Source organism: Tinamus guttatus, unplaced genomic scaffold, assembly GCF_059628265.1.
Source record: "Tinamus guttatus ecotype Peru unplaced genomic scaffold, ASM5962826v1 Tinamus_guttatus_pri_ptg000004l, whole genome shotgun sequence".
In the NCBI taxonomy this organism is placed as follows: Eukaryota; Metazoa; Chordata; class Aves; order Tinamiformes; family Tinamidae; genus Tinamus; species Tinamus guttatus.
Genome location: NW_028288538.1, coordinates 5,940,938 through 5,959,547, shown reverse-complemented (window position 1 = coordinate 5,959,547; position 18,610 = coordinate 5,940,938). Strand labels below are relative to the sequence as shown.

At 47.6% G+C, this 18,610-nt stretch overlaps 1 protein-coding gene across 1 annotated transcript in view; it reads left to right on the top strand.

The window, feature by feature from the left end:
- Positions 1-18,610, top strand: part of SLCO3A1 (solute carrier organic anion transporter family member 3A1) — a 127,920-nt gene that overhangs the window by 94,556 nt on the left and 14,754 nt on the right. The window contains exons 3-5 of the mRNA XM_088539416.1: positions 7,850-7,948; positions 10,796-11,059; positions 18,321-18,485. Coding sequence (XP_088395542.1) covers positions 7,850-7,948; positions 10,796-11,059; positions 18,321-18,485 — 528 coding nt within the window. The remainder of the gene's footprint in view (positions 1-7,849; positions 7,949-10,795; positions 11,060-18,320; positions 18,486-18,610) is intronic.

The window sequence follows — 18,610 nt, the reverse complement described above, 5'->3', positions numbered from 1 at the left end:
CTGCTTTAGTTAAATATGCAGAGGCTGATGGAGATTGCCCCAGGATTAGTGTCTTCTGCGTGCGGTGCCGGGGCTTGATGAGCATAAGCAAATTTATTCTCCAGCTTCACCTAAGTGAGGAGAGAATTGGAGCAAGGGTGCTCGGACGCTAATCAGGAAAGCTGCTCGGGAAGTGGGGAAGCAGCCAGCTCCCAGCGCCGGCGAGTGGGTACCAAAGTAGTGCTGGGGTTTGGAGTGGGAGTAGCCACATAGGTTGCCTTGCAGTACTCGCAAACCGGCTGATTTAATTTTTGTTTGCAAACCTGTTCTGGGCGGTCCTGCAGCTTTTCTCATGGCTTGATTTGTTTCTCCACAGTCTTGTTTGTGATCTTGCTTCAGCTGCTGGCCAAACCAGTGATGTCAAAGGCTGGTATAGCAGGGATCTCTTTTTTCCTTTTTTTCCCCTTGTGTTTTGATTATTTCACAACGAGGGCAGAAGCCAGTATAGGAGTCTGTTCCTGAGCTTTTCACTCAGTCACAGTGGAAAATTCAGGGCTGGATGCTCAGCTTGGGGTCCTGTCACTGTGTGCAGCTCTGCAAACATCCATGCGCGTGTCCCGAACTCTCCTGGGACTGCCTGTTGTTGGCAGAACATTGATCCTTTCGGATGTAGCCTCGCTAGGGCCGGGAATGGGGATGTACTGATAAAACAAACTTGAGACTCGCTGATAATTGAAGATGCAGAATAGTTCACCAGGCAAAACCGCTTATAGAAATCACATCTCATCTCAAAATCAGCAGACATCCCCTTGAAGAAATCCGTCAAAATTCTGATGGAAATCAATATTTAAAGGGACACTGGGAGTCTTATGAGAATCCTCTGTGTAATGTACCTTCAAATCTGAGCATCCTCTTTAGCATTTAACATCTCAATGCCAAATACAGACCAGAACCAAGAACTGGGCTAAAGGGAACTTGAGTAGAGGAGAGGCTTTTCCAACATGTGTGAGTAGAGCTGCCTCCATGAGCTATCTACAGCTCTGGAGGGATCACGTTAGAAGCTAGTTATGCCTGTAGCATGGATGCATTTTTTTTTTTCCACCTTCTGACAAGTAAAGGAAACCCTCAGACAACTTTAAATGCAGGTGGAGAAATATGCAGCTAACAGGCTGCATCTGTAAGCAGATTTTTTTAAATAAAAAAGGCCTGTTCTGAGGAGTTTTGACCCCTGTATTGGGTAATTATCCTCTAACTGCCTTCAAAAGACTCAGCTGCTGTTTGAGCTGCTGGACTCCAAGGGCAAGGCTTGCAAATAATACGTGTGGGCTGCTGCATGGGCTGTAGGAACACACAGCCTTTCCCCCTGCCCAGCCCAGCGCATTTTAACGAGCGGTCAGAACCACTTTGATCCCCATTGGAACAGAGACTACAAATTAAACCGAATCATCCCAGCATCGCTCCTCATTAATCAACAGCTGCAGGCATTTGGAAACATCTGTCAGGATGGTTTTAGCATCCCCTCTGCTTCCGCACATGCACCCGGGAAGCAGCACAGACCAAGCCCGATGCTGCCGTAAGGGACCCGTTGCACTGTCCTCCGCAGCCGTGCGAGTGAGCGGGTATGATGAGAAGGACAAGGAGGACGGGAGGTGACGAGGGGACGAGCAGCCAGGGAGCCAAGTGGCAGGAAAAGGTGAAGGAGGAAGGATGTGAGTGCAGGAGCCTTTTCCCAAAGCCCTTAAGGGCTGTGAGTGTGTTGTGAAGGTGAAGCAGCAGCCCCAGCTCGTGTCCCAGTTTGCTGGCTGCGGTGATGTCCCTTTAAGGGTAGGTCACAGCACACATGAACTCCATTCCCGTAATCCCTGCGCGCCGGCCAGCCCCATCCGCTGCCGCAGCGGGAAATGTGGGACAAGCCGGTTTGGAGATTATCCCATGCTCGGCAGGACTGCTTCCCCCCGCGCTCCCAGGAGGGGCTTGAACTTGTGCCAGGGAGAAACAAGTGGGCACAGGGTCCTGGCATCTGCCCGTGTCCACATGCATGTCCACATGCATGTCCATGTCTACATGCTGGCTGCTGGCATCTGCCCATGTCCACAGCAGCATCCTTGGGATCACACTGGCCCTCACGTGGGGCTCCCTGCCCTCCTCTCATACCCACATATGGATTTTGTGGCCATCGCTGGACCACATCATCCCTGACACTTTGGGCAAAATCACATACAACTCCCCAGTCCAAAAAGAGAGAGATTTTCCCCCCCCGCCCCATCAAAAGATTTTCTTTAGTTTGAGCTGCTAATGTGTCTCTCTCTTTGCCAAGAACCTTGAAATTCAACCACCACCTTCCACTTCTGAAGCCCCCTGAGATATGAAGCGGCAACTTTATATCCATTTTGAAAGGGAAAAAAAGGGCAGGACATGCTATTTTTTCACCAAGGATGCCTGAAAGAGGAGTAAAAGGTACTAGATTGATCCTGCCCTTGCCTTGTTTCACCTGGAGGCAATGCTCCCATCCAGAAAAGCCGTCTGAATCTGGTCCAAGGGTCCGAACCTGCCTCCGCAGCGATGTAGTTACTTGAAGCAAGAACTAAACTAGCTTTGCAGTGAAAGAAGTTTCCCACATCTTCCAAATTCATCTGCTCTTACTCACCTTCACGCCAAAGTCTGATTTTGTAGCGAGACAAACATTTGTGGGCCAGCGCTGTAAAAAATGAAGAGTCAAAAATCATGCTTTTAAGTTTTGATTTGCATCTAAAGGCCCAGGGACTGTGGGCTTCCCTTTAAACCTTTTTCCTAGACTAAGCAGCTGTTGGCTGACTATCCATCTAGCTTGGACACCTACAGATCTCTGGAGGAGAGCACTGGAGCAGTGCGGTTTCTCTGCACGTGCACCTTGAACCTGGCCTTTTCTAGAAGGGCGACCTGGATTCCCATGGAAATGGGGAACAATATTCTCTGGGGCATCTAGATGACTCGAGCAGACTTTCCCTATGAATGCAGCTCTCCAGAGGTGATTCTGATGGTGCTTTCCAGGGCTTTTTTGGCAGGTAGTTACTTTGCCAAGGGACTTTGCAACTGGACTTTTCCAAATTGCATCACAAACAAAATTCCTCCCAGCATCAAAAAAATCCTCACTTTGAGAAGAGCTGAAGCATGACTTCCCTTGTCTTGTGATTGGCAGCAGGACTGTTTTGACAGGAAACTTTGAGAAGAAGCTGTAATTTTTCTCTGTGCCCAGCCTCATCAGTAAGGAGCCCTGTGGAAGGAGGCGTTTTCATAGAATTGTAGAATCACAAAATGCTTAAGGTTGGAAGGGACCTCTAGAGGTCATCTAGTCCAACCCCCCTGCACACGCAGGGTCACCTAGAGCACGTGGCACAGGACTGCGTCCAAGCGGGTTTTGAAGATCTCCAGAGAAGGAGACTCCACAACCTCTCTTGGCTCGCAGTGCTCTCTCCTGTCCCTTTTCCTTTCCCCGGCTCTCCAAAGTGAGTGCTCCCCTCTCACGTGCCAAGCACGCAGCTTTGTCAAGCCAGGAAAGTTGGCGACTTGGGGTATGTTTGCACAGGAAGGATGTGCTCAAGGTAGGCTTTAAAGCAGGCAGCTCAGCTATGAATAGAGCTCTGTCCTGGCAGCCAGATGGTGCTCAGGCTGTGCTGCTGGATGGACCCACAGTGCTGGGTGAATTCTTGGATATCAGGCTGTGATGCCTGTCAAGTCACATGTCTCCAAAAACTGGTTTGGAAGCTGATACCAGCTATGCGCTACCCAGTGCAGTTACTGGTAGCAGGAAGACAGGTCAGATCAGCTGCAGAAGCAGCAGTTAGGAAGGTGCAGTGTGTTGGGACACAACACACAAGCACAGTTTGATCCTTGCCCTAGGTAGACCCCAGAGGGCAGGACACAGCCCTTTGTTTCCTAATCCCCCGGGGAGAAGAGAAGGACATTCCCTGTACAAGAAAAAAGGTTTCGTGGTGGGGTGATGTTCCGGACGCTGCTGTGCAAACAGTCTTTGAGGTTAGTGAACGCCTCTGGCTCCAGCATCTCAGCAGCCTCCAGCGCAGTTTGTGGCTGGGTGTGCTCCCAGCACCACCACTTCCCTCTAATCACACAGCCTCAATGAGTCGCTGTCCCAGACCCCTTGTTAAGTGTCCTAACATCAAGGAGATTGGCTCAGTCTGACCTCAGAGGCTATTAGAAACTAAGATTTACTGCTCCTTAACTACAGAGTGCATATGTAAAACCATTCATTGCACTTCCCAGCTGTCTGCATTGCCTCGAGCTTGAAAGCTCCTGCAGGGCTGTCTTGCCTGGAAGCGGCACCGGAGCCTTCTTGGCTGGAGATTTGATATTTGGACCAGTTTGATACAGAGGGAGATGACAACAGAAGCCTTTAACTTCTCTGGAATAAGAGCTTGCTTTAGCACCCACTTCTATAGGCCGGGGCCAGCTCCTTTGAAGCTGGTGTGTTTGGTTCAGATGTGTCCTAGAAGGAGACCTTAAATCATATATAAATGTAAGGAACAAGTCAAAAATATATGCTGCTGTTATACATTATTACATAGTTCATTTTTGGTCAAAGTAGGTTTGCTTGTAATGTTTCATATGAAGACTTATGGGGAATGTGAAGCAGGAGAAGGTAGCAGCTTAGCATGACTTTGTCATTTTCTTTCCCCCACGTACAGGGTACTTCCAGCATACCGCTACTTACTGAATCTCTATATACCCCCAAAACAAATAAGTTTTTGCTGTATTTGGGGGAGAAGAAAAGAAGTAAGAAACACTATCATCACCAACAACAAAAAAAACCCCACAAACCACTTGAAGGTGAAGCCTTTTCCATCCGCCTTTCCCAGAAGGTCTGTAGTAACTAACCAGGGAGCATGTCCCGCTCCTGAAACACTGGGTTCAGGACGAAGCACTGACCTTTCTCCAAAGGACCAACAAACAGCCCTGCAGAGTGGAAATTTATTTCCAAGGTAGCACTGGAGCTGGTAGTTCCAGTTTTGTTCTCCCTCTGTTTTCTCAAGACCAATATTGGCTACTGAATGTGCTACTCCAAGCAACTGAAATAAATCCTGAACTGAGAACGAAATGAAGAAAGGGGAAGAGGCAGAAGTAGCCTGAGCTGATCTCCAGTTTTATTGCCATAGGTGGGAGTTTGGGGATAAACTCTGACAGAGACCTTTTTGGGATAAACTATAACAGAGACCTTTCGTCCATTTGCTCCTGAGAGCAAAAAAAAAAAAAAAAAAAAAAAAAAAATCCTAGCAGTGGTGTTAAAGTTATCCACAAGTTTAACACATCTTTATGCTTACCAGCAACTCCAGAGCTGGGAAAAGGCGGTTGCCAGACCTGTTGCCTGCTAGTGAGCAGCAGCTTGGTTGCATTACTAGTGAGCAATGTGGAAAGTGTTTTGCTACAACCTGTGGTGATTGGTGATTGCAGAGAGTTTCTGCAAAGCAGGAGGCTTCCTAAAGCTAATTCTGCTTTGAGTATTTTCCCTCTGAGCCTTCAATTCCCCATGAATGTTGAAGCATGAGCGGGATCCTGATAGCCTTCATGGGTACCGTGGGATGCTCTTTTGAGCCTTGAGGGCAGTCCAGCCCTCCAGAAAGCCTGGCTGAGCTGCCACATCAGCCTGTGCCTCGGGCCCTTTCAGGACCAAGGTAGCTGTATTTCATCTGGTTCCGCACACTGTGATTGCAAGCATGAGATTTTGCTGGAATCCTGAGAGACGATGGCACAGAGCGCATCGGGAGAGTGCATGTTTGTTGTCTGCAGCATTTCAGGTGGAAGTAAAAACACAGTCAACGTCAGTGTTTCTTACACCTGGCCTCGAGGTGAATGACCACTTAATATCTTATAGTAAAATCTTGTGTCCCCGTTCAGTGGATACTTTATCCCGCATTGCCCTCTAGTGACAACATTTCTGAGTGAACAACATGTCCCGGGTTTCAGCTGCCAGCTTAGGAAATGTGGCGTTTTAATATGTGGGGACAGGGCTTGATTTGTGCCCGAGATGGTTGTTTGCAGCAGCACAAGAAGTGTGAGGAACAGGAACATTCCCCAGTTGCAAGAATTGCCTTGGAAAAAGAAATGCGTGTGTGTGTGTGTGTTTGATACAGGTTTCTTGCAGTTAGGTGTTTGCTTGAACTGCCTCTTTGCATGTGTATCACGAGTATTGACCGCTCAGTGTCAAAAGGCCTCTCCCTTTTTTGGAAATGGAAAATCATCCCTGTTTTTTTTTTTGTGTGTGTGTGTTTGTTTTGTTTTTATGAAGGATGATCTCACCACAATTCTGCCTGTTTTAATTTTTGTAATTATTGTCTAGGCATCAAAGCTCTACCTGATCTTTGGCTGCGGGCTGTTTAACCCCAGGTAGAGCTGTAGGATATGGGGAGCTCGGGATGTGCAGGCGCTTTTCGTGGTGCTGCCGGGTGAGCAGGGTCCTGGGTGCTCTGCACAGCCCTGCACTGGCCACCCTGACTCGCGCCCGGCTAGTGCCAGCCCGGGCCTGGCTTGAACATCAGCCACTAATGCCATCTAGCGATGGAAAAAACGCTACGTGGGTGTTTTAGAAAAGGCTTTTAGAAATTCTGTAGTCCTGGGCACCCGACTTCTTACCAGCTCCTGTATGAAGAGGGGATGGGATGTTTTTTCTCTTTCCACCTCCTTTGTTTCTCCTGCTGCTCCTGCTGGCGATTGCTGTGAGGGTATTGGCGAGGTCTGTTCTGTGCAAGTGGCTGGATGAAGCTATTGCTTGGCTCTCAAATGCTAATCCAGATGTTATTTGATAGTACCACAGACCTGGAGAAATTAGTTTGTGTCCGGTATTGTAAAAATGAAGGTGAAGTTATTTGCGACTGTGCCAACTTTTTCTGCTCACAGCAGGTGCAGTTTGCCTTGTGTGTGAGTGGGGATTTCTAGGGGATATTTTGCAGCTCTGATCTTTTCTCCAACTCCTGAGAGCTGTTCAGAGAGAGAGCACGTAAGAATTAAAAGTTTCCAGCTAAGTAACTTGCTGCAATTAAATGTGTTAGCAAGATGCCAGGCAGCACCTGCAGTGAGATTTGGAGAGAAATGTGGGATGTATCTCATTGTTGAAGAGGAGAACATCCCAGAAACAAATAAGCTCCCTCATGGGACACTCTTGAGGTGCAGAGACAACAAGGCTAGTGGTAGTTCTGTTTGGTGCCTCCCTTGTGGCGCAGCAGCTGCCATTGCCACCCAGGTTGATTGGCAAAGCTTGTCCCCAGAGCGTGCAAACAGGCTCTGGGGGACAGGGGCTCTGCCTGTTCCTGTTCGGACCTGCACTTGCTTTTTTCAGAAATTCCTTTACAGGGCTCCTCAGGGAATTTTTCTTGTTTTCTGTCCTAAATGTGACTGTACTAAGTATATTCCTCTTGCCGACTTTGTGAGCTTTTTGTTATCGGTGCCGCTTCTTTCCCTGGATGATTCTCTTGTCCTCCTGCCTTTCTGCCCTGGGTAATTGAGAGCTGGCAGTGTGCCTATAGCGTTCCTGTTTCAGGGCCAAAAGGGAGTGAGAATAAAGAATTCTAAATATAATTCTAACACAAATAAATAAGTGAATCACAATCGCCGCCAGTCACCTCTTTGTCTGTCACTAGACAGGTATGGAAGAGAAGTGAGTCCTCATGAGGAGTGGAGGAGCTGTGAGGAAATGCGAAGAAGGACTGTGGCAAAGCAAGAAAGATTTAGGGAGCCCTTTAGTCCAAGGCATACATCCACTTGACACAGAAACCAATCCGTATCTGTTTGGCGCCAGGAGGGCAGTACGAAGGCAAGCAAAGCAACTTGCAACAAATAATCTGAGCCTGTTATTAACGTTCTGCTTTCTCTCTCTTTTCAGGGATCCTGTTTACGATGCTGGTATTTGGACCAGCCTGTGGATTTATCTTGGGCTCCTTCTGTACCAAAATCTATGTGGATGCTGTCTTCATTGACACAAGTAAGGAGAACCGGGTTTGATTTCTAATTGAGTGCATCTGTGTCAGAGGGACAAAAATGTTGGTACTTGGCAACTAGGAAACTTTCTTATGCCGTCTCAAGAGCCTCCTGCATATATAGGTGTCATTTTTATGGGGTTTTATGTTTGGGATTCAAACCTTGTTACCTCTCCCTCAGTAAATAACAGATCTTTAGTGGCGAAAAGCTGCTCACATCCATGTTGTGAAATGAGTTTGGGAGTGGTCTCAGCCCTGCTCTAAGTTCGCACATGGATATCTCCATGGCAGGGCACGCCATCTAGCATGGTCATAATCTTGCCCGGGGAGCTGTGCCCAGAGTGTGAGATGAAACTGGGAGCTCTTCCTTTCTTGGGCTTGAGAAGGGGAGCACCAGGAGCCCGTGGCTTGGGTTAAAGCAAATTGTTGCAAGTTATCCTTTAATTCATAAGGAAAAAAATCTGAAACCTCCTGATTTGCTGTTCCTTGCAATACGTGCTCTTTGCCGTGAGAGGGCAGAACGAAACAGCCTTTTCTAATCCAAACCCTGTGGTAGTAGACTGTAAACCTGATGCTTCCTTCTCTTCTCCCAGTTACCACTTTCACTTCAGTTTTCAGCTTCATCCAATCCTAACAGGCTCTCCTCCTACTTTAGGGGTGTTGTACCCTATGTAGTTGTGCTCCAATTTTATGGTGTTGCAGATACATCTTTACAGCACGTATTAGGATGAAGTTCAGTCTTTCAGGACTTGAAATAGAATTGCGTGCACCCAGAAAAGTGCTAACCATCCTTCCTGGTCTGGCATGTATGTGGGAGCTAAAGAAATCCAAATAACCCCAAATGATCAGGAAAGAAGCCTTCTCTCTGAGGGCTGCAACTTTTAGCTGTGATTTCTGACAGAGCACACGGTCCCATCTCATTCCTTCCTTTAGGAAAGGCATGCCAAGGGCTCATGTGGTCCTGTGGGGAAAATAGCTTGTTTGGACCCCTTTACACATGTGACCATTAAGTATAATTTTCTATAAAATGTAAATTTGCAGGAGAAAATATTTCTCTCTCAGTAGGTAAAGGTGTAGAACTCCTCACCACAGGATACAGAAAGTTTACGAGTGGAGTCAGAAATGACTGGACAAGTTTATAGAAGAAAAAAAAAACAGCATTAAATATAGCCTAAGAAGTCACCGAGCCACAAATAACAAGAATCAGGATGAATAATGTCAGGAATATGATGACTTGTTATTGCAGGCTTTCTGGGCACCTGCAATTGGTCACTGTCAGAGACAGGATGCTGGCTGAGGTGGAACATTAGTCAAGTGTAATGCAGCCTTTCTTAATGTGAGGTGATTATCCCACATTTACAGCTCAAAAAACCACCAAATTTGAAGCTGCAGAGGAGAAGAGTGAGGCGCTATCAGTGACAAGCCCGGGGGAGTGTGGCTGGGCAGGTTATTGATGGGATGCAGTGCTGTTCATCTGCAGGTCCAGCTGTCTTTGGCTGGGACCCGTCACTGTCATATGAAGGCTGGTGCTCACAGCACCTTTTCTAAGAAGAGAACATGAGGAAGACTTTTGTTTATGTGGCTTTCCATGTGGTTGTGTTCCCAAGAGTCTGAAAAAAAAATGCATTACAGGAAAGAAGAAATAACAGCAAAAGAATTCAATCTCTCCAGAACACTATTTTTCAAACTTTATATATATTCGAGAGCTACACATTATTTTCCCTAAGGAGAGAAGAGTTTCCTACTGTCTCTGCTTGAGAGACAACTTGATTGCTTCACTTGAGACAGATTTTTCAGAGCGGCTGTAACCAGACAGACACCGCGAGCAGAGGAGCTTGTTATTCCAGCCACGCGGGCACAGATCTCCTGCGGGAGCTGGCACCCGGGGCCGGCACCCTCTGCCTGCCTTTGCTGCAGGGACATGGTCGCTCTTAGGAATACAGCCTTTTCTCTCCTGCTGCCAATTTTTATTTTCCCAAGTTACCTCCAGTGGCTTCTTTTCCCTTATCTCTTTTGAGTGATGGCCCACAGGATACTCTTCTTTAACTCTGCTTTTCTTCATTCGCTGTTGGTTTTTCTACCCTCCTGGGGCCCATTTGATGCAGTGAGTGGGTTTCTTTTCCAATGTTCAGAGCGGTTTCACCCTCCGTGCGGTCACAGCTGGCCTTCAAAACTGAGTGCCCATCTCATCTTTGCTTTTGCAACCTCTCACCTGTGAATTCAAAACAGGGAGAACATCAGTGTTGGAGAAAAAAAGGGGTAAGCAAAGAGGTGTAAGGGCAAAAGTGGAGATGCAGTATCCTTGTCTGTGCCGCTTTTCTTCTAGTGTTTTGTACGGATGGGATATGTGAGTTGCATGTGCTTGCCTTGCTCAAGAGTCTTTTCCAGTCTTCCAGATGTGCCAGGTCTCTTACCTCCTCCTTAACCATTTCACCTCAAGACCTCATCACCAGCCAGGAGCTGCTAAGGATGGGAGTGAGGGTTTATTTCCCCTGCCCAGTTGACACCCTGGGCCAGTGATGCCCAAAGCTTAGGTGTCAGCACAGGGGAACACTGCTTAAAAACAACAGGTTAGAGGCTCCCATAGAGCTGCCAGAGCCAAAGGCCCTTGGGAGAAGCTGTGGTTAAGGGGTACTTGGAGATGCTGAGCACATGGGCAAGGAACCCACCATAGACCTCCCTGGAGTGGCTGACACCAGATGGATATGGGATGTGCCATGGAGCCCTCACCTGTGTCTAGGAAAACCTCACCTTCAACAAGCCAAGAGCTCCCCCCAAAAAACTGTGTCTCAGCTTGTGTGTTGGTTAATTCTGCTGTCTTCTGAGCTGCTGACGCCTGTGTGCCCCTGCAGGTAAGCTGGACATCACCCCGGACGACCCTCGCTGGATCGGCGCGTGGTGGGGAGGCTTCCTGCTCTGTGGTGCCTTACTCTTCTTCTCGTCCCTGCCGATGTTCGGGTTCCCGCAGTCCTTGCCCCCGCGGCCGGAGCTCGCGGTGGAGAGCGAGCAGGCCATGCTGCCCGGCCGGGACTACGAGAGGCCCAAGCCGAGCAACGGGGTCCTGCGGCACGCGCTGGACACCGAGAGCACCACGTCCTGCTTCCAGCAGCTGCGAGGTAACTCCCCAAAACACCAGAAAAACACACCAAAAAACAACAATGAAACAGTATCCTGAAATTTCTGTCCCTAGCTTCTAATTATCTCTGACATTGTCCTCATTTTGAACACAGACTTTGTTCCGCTTGAAAGGTTTAGGGTTTTTTAGTTACAGAGCTTCCGTAATCCATGCAAGTCCTGTAGAATTGATAAAAATGAAGGGGAACCCGCTGCCCCGAGCCTCCCAAAGTGATGAGGAGGTTGAAGGAACTGGGGTTTTCCCAGCATTGGAGCTGTAGTGCAATCCCGGGCATGGACTGAGAGCACTGGGCACCAGCGCAGCCCTTAAACTGGGATGTGGAGGACACAGCCTTGGGGAAGAGCAGCTCTAGATGCCAGCCTGGAATAGCAGCAAGGTCTTTGGCAGGCCAGAAAACGTCTCCTAGCAAATCAGAATAGAAAAGCATATAGGATCCTACGCTATGCAAATGGACTTGGCTCTAATTAAGGTCAGATAAAAATCCATCCTTTTGTGGCAGAGTATGGGCAGGTCTGCTCTGCACAGGCTGTGCAAGAGGCGCTGCCTTGGAGCAGGATCTGCTGCTTCCATTCCAGCCTTGTGCTATTGGATCAATGGGGACAACATCACTGACCTCCTGAGCAGGCGCCTTAATTGGGAGCTGAAGGAGGTGAATGTGGGAAGGAGAGAAAAGAAAAAAAAAAAAGAAGATTTTTTTTTAAGAGTTTTTTTTCTGAAATACGTAAAAACGCCTTGAATAGTTGATGTGGTTGTTCATTAGAGAAAGGTCGCAGATGTGAAATTTTGATTGGAGAAGGTTCAAAATATGGAAAGATAAAAAGATAAATTTTAGGATTTTTAAGTATAATGATTGATTTTTTTTTCATCCTCCTGTCCTCATTAGGAGGAGTTTTCCAGATTTTGGAAATAGGCTTTTTCTATGATTCACCATCAGGATAATTCTGTGTCTTTTACTGTGGTACTGAAGTGCCTGTTTCTGGCTGGCAAGTTTTTGAAGGCAGCTCTGCCCGGGAGCAGTGCTGAGCTAGCTGAGTTTATTGTACACCTTAGAGGAGGGTCCCTACAGCATCTATTACTCCTCAAAGTGCAGAAATTAAACTGCCAAGTGCACATGCTTCCAAAGTACTGATCACACCAGTAGGCACCATGGTCCTCACTTGCCTATGTGGTGTAGGCAACCCCACTGCAGACTGTCAGGAGCCCAGATGCCTGTTTGTAGATCAACTGCAATTTACACCATGTCAAATAAGTGCAGGAAATGAGTGATCTTTTTAGTTACACCTTTGAGATTATGATGGGTGACTTAATTTTGGCAGTTATCTGTTTCGAGAGTCTCTTATTCATTTTGTCACAGCCAGATGTGGTCTAGAGGAGTCATTGATAAAGTGTCCACCAGAATAAGGAGACGTTCAGATACGTACCACAAGGGAAGACACTGAATGCCTGATGCTGAATCTTGCTGTGAATATGTGCTTTTTTTGGCCAGCAGCTGATAAATCTATCTGCATAGGAACGTGTGGCATGGACTAGTATCTTTAATGCATTTAAGTTGATTGTATAAAACTTAGCCTGTTTATTCCATTTTCCTATACATCAAAGATAAAAAAAATATATGCGTGCATAGTCACGTCCGCTGTCCTACCATGGGCTTTGGGGTGTATGTGTGAAGCTGAAGAGCAGAGGAGGCATCTGTGCGTAGGGCTGCGTGTGGAAATGCCCACAGGGGTTCGTGCTGCCGTGACTCCCTGGTTCCAACTCCTGGGCATTGGGAAGCGTGTGCCGGGTGTCCAGGGAGGAGGAGCGGGTTTGGCCCGGTACCTGTGTATCAGCAGGGCATCCTGGAAGCTAAACTGAAGCTCCTTTTTGGCCATCAGTTGGCTTTGGAGATGCAGCCAACAGTGCGAGCGGATGGACATGGCAGGAGGGGAGGGAGAGTGGTGTCGCATGAAGACGGACGTTCCTAGCTGTGCCACGAGGCTTCCTCCTGGGAGGAAGCTCTGGGACACTGAGGGATTTACCACAGGGCTCCGAGGTGCAAAGCTGGCATGAGACCATTGCCTCTAGCTGGCTTTGGCGCTCAGAAAAGCTGCAATTAATACAAAAGCAACCAACTCTCGTGTCAGAAAGGCTTTTACATCTCTGCCAAGGTCTAAGCAGGAGGGAGGGCCCGGCTTTCGGGAAGCTGTGGTATCTCTTCCTGAGGGGTGTTTTCATGCTGGGAACAGAAGAACCCTTAACAGGAGCTTCGGACTTGAAACGAAAGCCCTGCCTTTGAACGGCATGCGGCGAAGAGGCCATCAAAGGCAGCGGGGACGGCTGGGAGTACGTGGGGATGGGGCTATGTCCCCACCAATGCGGCAGGATGAGGCACAGGTAGCTGACCAGAGACAGCTGGAAGTGGTGGATTAAGAGCAAGGAGGGGATGGTTAAATGCTACTATTGCCCTTGGCTCTTAGCTGCCTCTAGCCCTCCACTGCCACAGAACAGGCTCATGTGTATTCTGTTAAAATAATTTTTTCCTATGAAAATGTAATGTTTCGCTGAATTGAGTGGTCAGTTGTAGTTAAATTTGGTTTCCTAAATGCTTCCACCGCCTTTAATGCTGCCAAAGCCTGCTGCTCTAAATGGACTTTGTTTTTAAGTGATTTAAAGCAGAAATTTATGATGTTCTCTCTATCTCTGTAGAGAGGGAAATGAAAACACTTTAAAGGATTGAAACTGATATGAAAACATACAGGTTTTGAGAGAGAAGCTCAGTTGCAAGGAATTCAAAGAAAAATCATTGCAGAATTAGCTGAATTTCAAAACTGCAAATTCCTTAGATTTGGAAACTCTTTGGTTTTCATCCAGCTTTGTTTCCAAGTAGGCAGAGCAGGGGAGATGTACAGCTGACAGCTGTCTTGTCTTCTGTTTGCTTCCTTCCCTTCTGCTGGGCACACCAATCTGCTGAATGCCTTGCAAGAGCTCTGCTCTGAATCTGGGGCTTCTCTTCCCAAAAAGGGCCTTTTGCGAGCAGACCCCTAGAGCTGGATCAGAAGCTCCCAGCTACAGCAGGAGAGTCCTGGGCAATGAAAAGCCAAGGGGGTCTCATGGACATGATTAGCGCGAGGATTTAAGGTTCTTGGCAGGCATTAGTGGTTTTGGGGACCTGGTGTGGGATGGGAGGCTTGCATGTCACCACAAATCCAGCTGGGAGCCTTTGGGTCCAGTGCTCCCTTGGGAACATTCCTGCACACATGCAGAGCACTCGTGAACACAGCTTTGAGAGAAGCTCCACTGCCAGTTTTCTGGCACAATCATTCAAATAAATCAATTTGTGGATGTAGGAGTGAACATAGGGCTATCTGGCCCACATCCAGAGAGGTACTTTATCACCTTTTGGGTTCTGGGTCTTGGGACCTCATCAGCATCAAAAAAGCATGTTGAGGAACCCTCAATATAAAGATACTGCACCTTGCCCTGGTCAGCATTGCATGGACAAGGGAATCTTGCATCTCCCTCTGAAGTCAAACAAAGGCTGTGGCTGGAGGCAGGATGACAGACCAGGAGGACCTGCTTTCTGTGTGTGACAAATCGTGTGCCCCTGAGAGAACGTTACTTCCAGCCCGTATTTCTCAAGAAGCCCATTTGCCACGGTTGTCATCCTTTTCCTTCGTACTCCCTCCCGCGATATTAATTTCACCAAGACCTCATAGACTTTGGCATATTAAACTCATTTGAGTTATCTTCAGTGCCCCTTGCCTTACTCTATCTTCTCTTTTATATAAGCTGCCTCTTTCCATGTGGTATTTTCTTTGTGCTGCCAGTGCTATTTTCTTCATCCCTTATTCCTCAAGCCATGTGGGGATCTCTGCCTTTTGTTTTCTCTTCAGATCTGAGACTCGCTCCTTACTTTGCTGCTAGAAAGTAGCACTTGGGCTCGATGTTGTATTTCTCCTTTCCCTCACCACACTGGACTGGGCCATAAACCTCTCTCTAATTTATTACTTTGCTTTCTGTGTTCCTCATCTTTACTGCAAATTGAAAACATGTCTCTGTGGGGTGCTCCAACTGGAAAAAGGGGCCTCGGTGATTGTAATGTGCCTAACAATTCATTTCAAGCACCAACGTGATTATTACAGTTTGTCGTTTCTGGAGAGTAGTTAAACCTCGTGTAATGAGGTTGCCAATTATCCCCTGTACTCCCCGATGTTTAGCGACAAATCAAAGCTTCTTGGCGTACCTGAGTGTATTTGCTTGTGAACCCTATGGCCTGTCACCCACAGCTGGCACGGGGGCAGGCGGGAGGGAGGACGTGCAATGACTCGAACCGCTGGACATTGCTTGTGGAGCAAAACAGTGTGATGCTGAGCGGTTAGAGCTGCTGGCAGGAGTCGGAGCTGCAAGAGATCCTCCTAGGGCCCTTCCAGCTTGAATTATCCCAGCCCGGCGTGGAAAGTGGGACGTCTGAGGGTTTTAGGCACGTCCACAGAGGGAAGAGGCTCGGCCTTCTTGGTTTTCTCGCTGCCACCGGCAAAGCAAATCTCTGTTCTGTCGTTGTTTCTGTAGCGTGTGGGCGCGCTGCTGTAGGGATAAGGATGTTAAATGAGCAGTGATAATGAAGGTGCAGGAGGCACAGTGTTTTTCAGTAAAATGGGACCGAAAAAGAGAGGAGCTGGGGAGAGGTTTCTAAAGCCATGTGCCACCTTTCCATTCACATAGATGTTCTGAGCACTGGAGAGTGATTTCCTTCTCTGCCATGTCTGATTTAGCTCGGAGCTTCTCCCAGAAGACTTTTGAGGCTCTATTTTGATTGCAAAAACCTTTCCCTTTTCCAGTTTGGCAAGAGGACTTAAACCCCAGATTTATACCCCCAACACATGACTCCAAAGAGTCCAGCTAACGCTGTGGGCCAGAGAGGACTTCTAAGAACATAACTAAAATCTGACTGAGTCAGCGAGGCACAGGTGAATTTTAGCATGACTTTTCTCCTGGGACGCAGGCAAGAAGAGACGTGCCTAGACAGTGTGTTCCCCAGTGGTTTTCTGTCCCCCATCAAACATTTCCCATTCCCTCTTCATCCCCATCACCATATGCCAGGCAGCTGAACGCACGTCAGTCTATTCTTCTGAGAGGTTTTTAAACTTCACTGCTGACTTTTAATCTTGTTCCCAGAGGCATTTCACCCCAAGAACTGAGACAGATAAGGCAGCAGCAGGTGTCAAATGATTCATCTTAACTTTTGGCACTAGTAAGATGAAAGGAGATTCATTTCTATGGGGAGCCTCCTGTCATTTTCCTTAGAAAATGAAAGGGAATGATCTGGTCTGGCTGATGAGATGGCGGAGGCTGCCAGGCATCTGCCTGCCTTGCCTCTGAACTCCTTGCTCTGGGTTTTCTATCAGCTGCAGCTGGTGCAGGGACCTGTTGCAGCAAGGAACGGTCAGATCCACAATGAAAGAGAGTGTCTATCCCAGGGAGTTTGTGCCTAACCAGCCAGGGAGGAAAAACAGAGGTGAAGGGAAGGAATTTGCAGCCCAGCATTGCCGGACCAGGGGGTCGCAAGGTGCTGCCTCCCTTGTATGGGATGGTGCTCTGCAAAAGCTGTGTTTTCTTTCAGCAAGTACAAAAGATGAGTCTGCCCTTGGTATGTATGATGGTTTGGCAGCAGCCTTGCCAGCATCAGGAAAAAAAAAAATACTTCCAAGATCCCTCCTGCAAAAGATAGGTTGTCGTTGTTATTATTTGGCGGATGAAGTTGCAGATAGACCTTTGTGTCTTTGAGTTGCAATTGGCACAAAGCCACATCTCAAGGAATCCGTTAATCTCGTACAAATTGAGCTCCAGAGGCACAACAGGCAGTAATATCTTAAATATGGCTTTCTAAGCTCAGCTCTGCCAAGTCCACCTTTGCTTTCCTCCTCCTTCTCCTGGCAAGAAGGAAAATTCTGTAGGTGGTCACCAAAGAAATGAAAGAGGCAGCGTGTGGCTTTTGAGATCAGCCTATATCTGCACCCCCTCCTCTTCTTCTTCTGTGTTTTTTTTTTCTTTTTTGTCCTTTTCTTCTGAACAATACTGTGCCTCCTGCACCTTCATTATATGCTCAGCAAATCCTCAGGAAGCCAAGATTTTTATACAGCATGAAGAAACATTTGTGATGTAAAGAGACCAGAATCTGTAGAAAGGTCCTTTCCAAAAAGATGAGAGTAAGCCTAATTAGAACCTCTCCCTTCACATCCCCCCACAATAAAAAAAGAAAAGAAGAGCTCAGGAAACCCAAGCAGAGCCTTAACAAAGAGCTGTGCATTTAGTTACTGTAGCTAGTAGAATTTAGTACAATTAGATTTTACACCAAAAATAAAAAAGACCTAAAGGAAAGCAGAAGCCACACCAGAGGAATCTGTCATCTGCCAGATCCAAATACACCAGAGAGGGAGGTGAGGAATGGTTTTTCAAAATGCAAATGGGGTTCGCCAATGCTTCACTACCCTTCAGAGAGGTAATTTTCAAACTTAATGATTTTCACATTTAATTCAGGGAGAAATTAGTCACCGGGTGTTGAGACAAAGCAAGGCGTTCCCCTATACTGGGACGCTGTCCTCGTCAAACTGTGTTATCTCTGCAATAATTAAAATGTTTGCTGAAGTAGAAAATGTGCTATCTGATTCATTAGCCAGATTTCCCTTTGTAAGGTAATTTGTGTTTGCTTACTGGAAATGGAGACCGGCTTTGGGAGGACACTGGCCAGGAGCAAGCAAGCTGGTGTCACAGGAGAATAAGAAAGCAGAGCAAATGCAGACAGCAGGAAAAGGAAAGGCCAAGGGCAAGCGGGGTTAACTTGTGGCTGCGAGCTGGCGAGGTTTGCGTTGCCCTGAGTGCAGTACTCATGGTGCCTGATGGCCACTCCACGTTGTTCATGGGGAGCAGATTGGGAAAAAAGAAAGAAAATGCAAGGCTTTGATTGTCCTCCCTGGGAGGAGGCAAAAGCTGAAAGCTTTTAGCTCAAAAATAATTTCGGGAAATGCCAGTCCTTCAAGATGTAGAAAACATCTGTGAAATTTAAACGTGCATCCTCCTCATATCTGAGCTTTTAGATGGTGCTTTGGGACCTGTTCTCCTTTGTTATGGGGTTGCCATATCTTGTCCATGCAGAATGGAAAATTAGTCCAAATATCCTACATTTGTCCTTCAGGAGAGCTGCCAGGCCTCTCTACCACCTAGAGAAGCGCCTGCACAGAAACCCCTCTCCTTCTGTCTTTCAGTGATCCCCAAAGTAACCAAGCACTTGCTCTCCAACCCCGTCTTCACCTGCATCATCCTGGCAGCGTGCATGGAGATCGCCGTGGTGGCCGGTTTCGCCGCCTTCCTGGGCAAATACCTGGAGCAGCAGTTCAACCTCACCACCTCATCCGCCAACCAGCTCCTGGGTGAGTAACCACAGGAGGCTGCAGGGCCTGGCCAAGGGCTCTACCAGCTCTTATGTGAGCGTCTCTGCTGGGGTTGGGAAACTCAGGGTCTCCTGCAAGTCCCTTCTCTCCCCTGGGATTGGAAA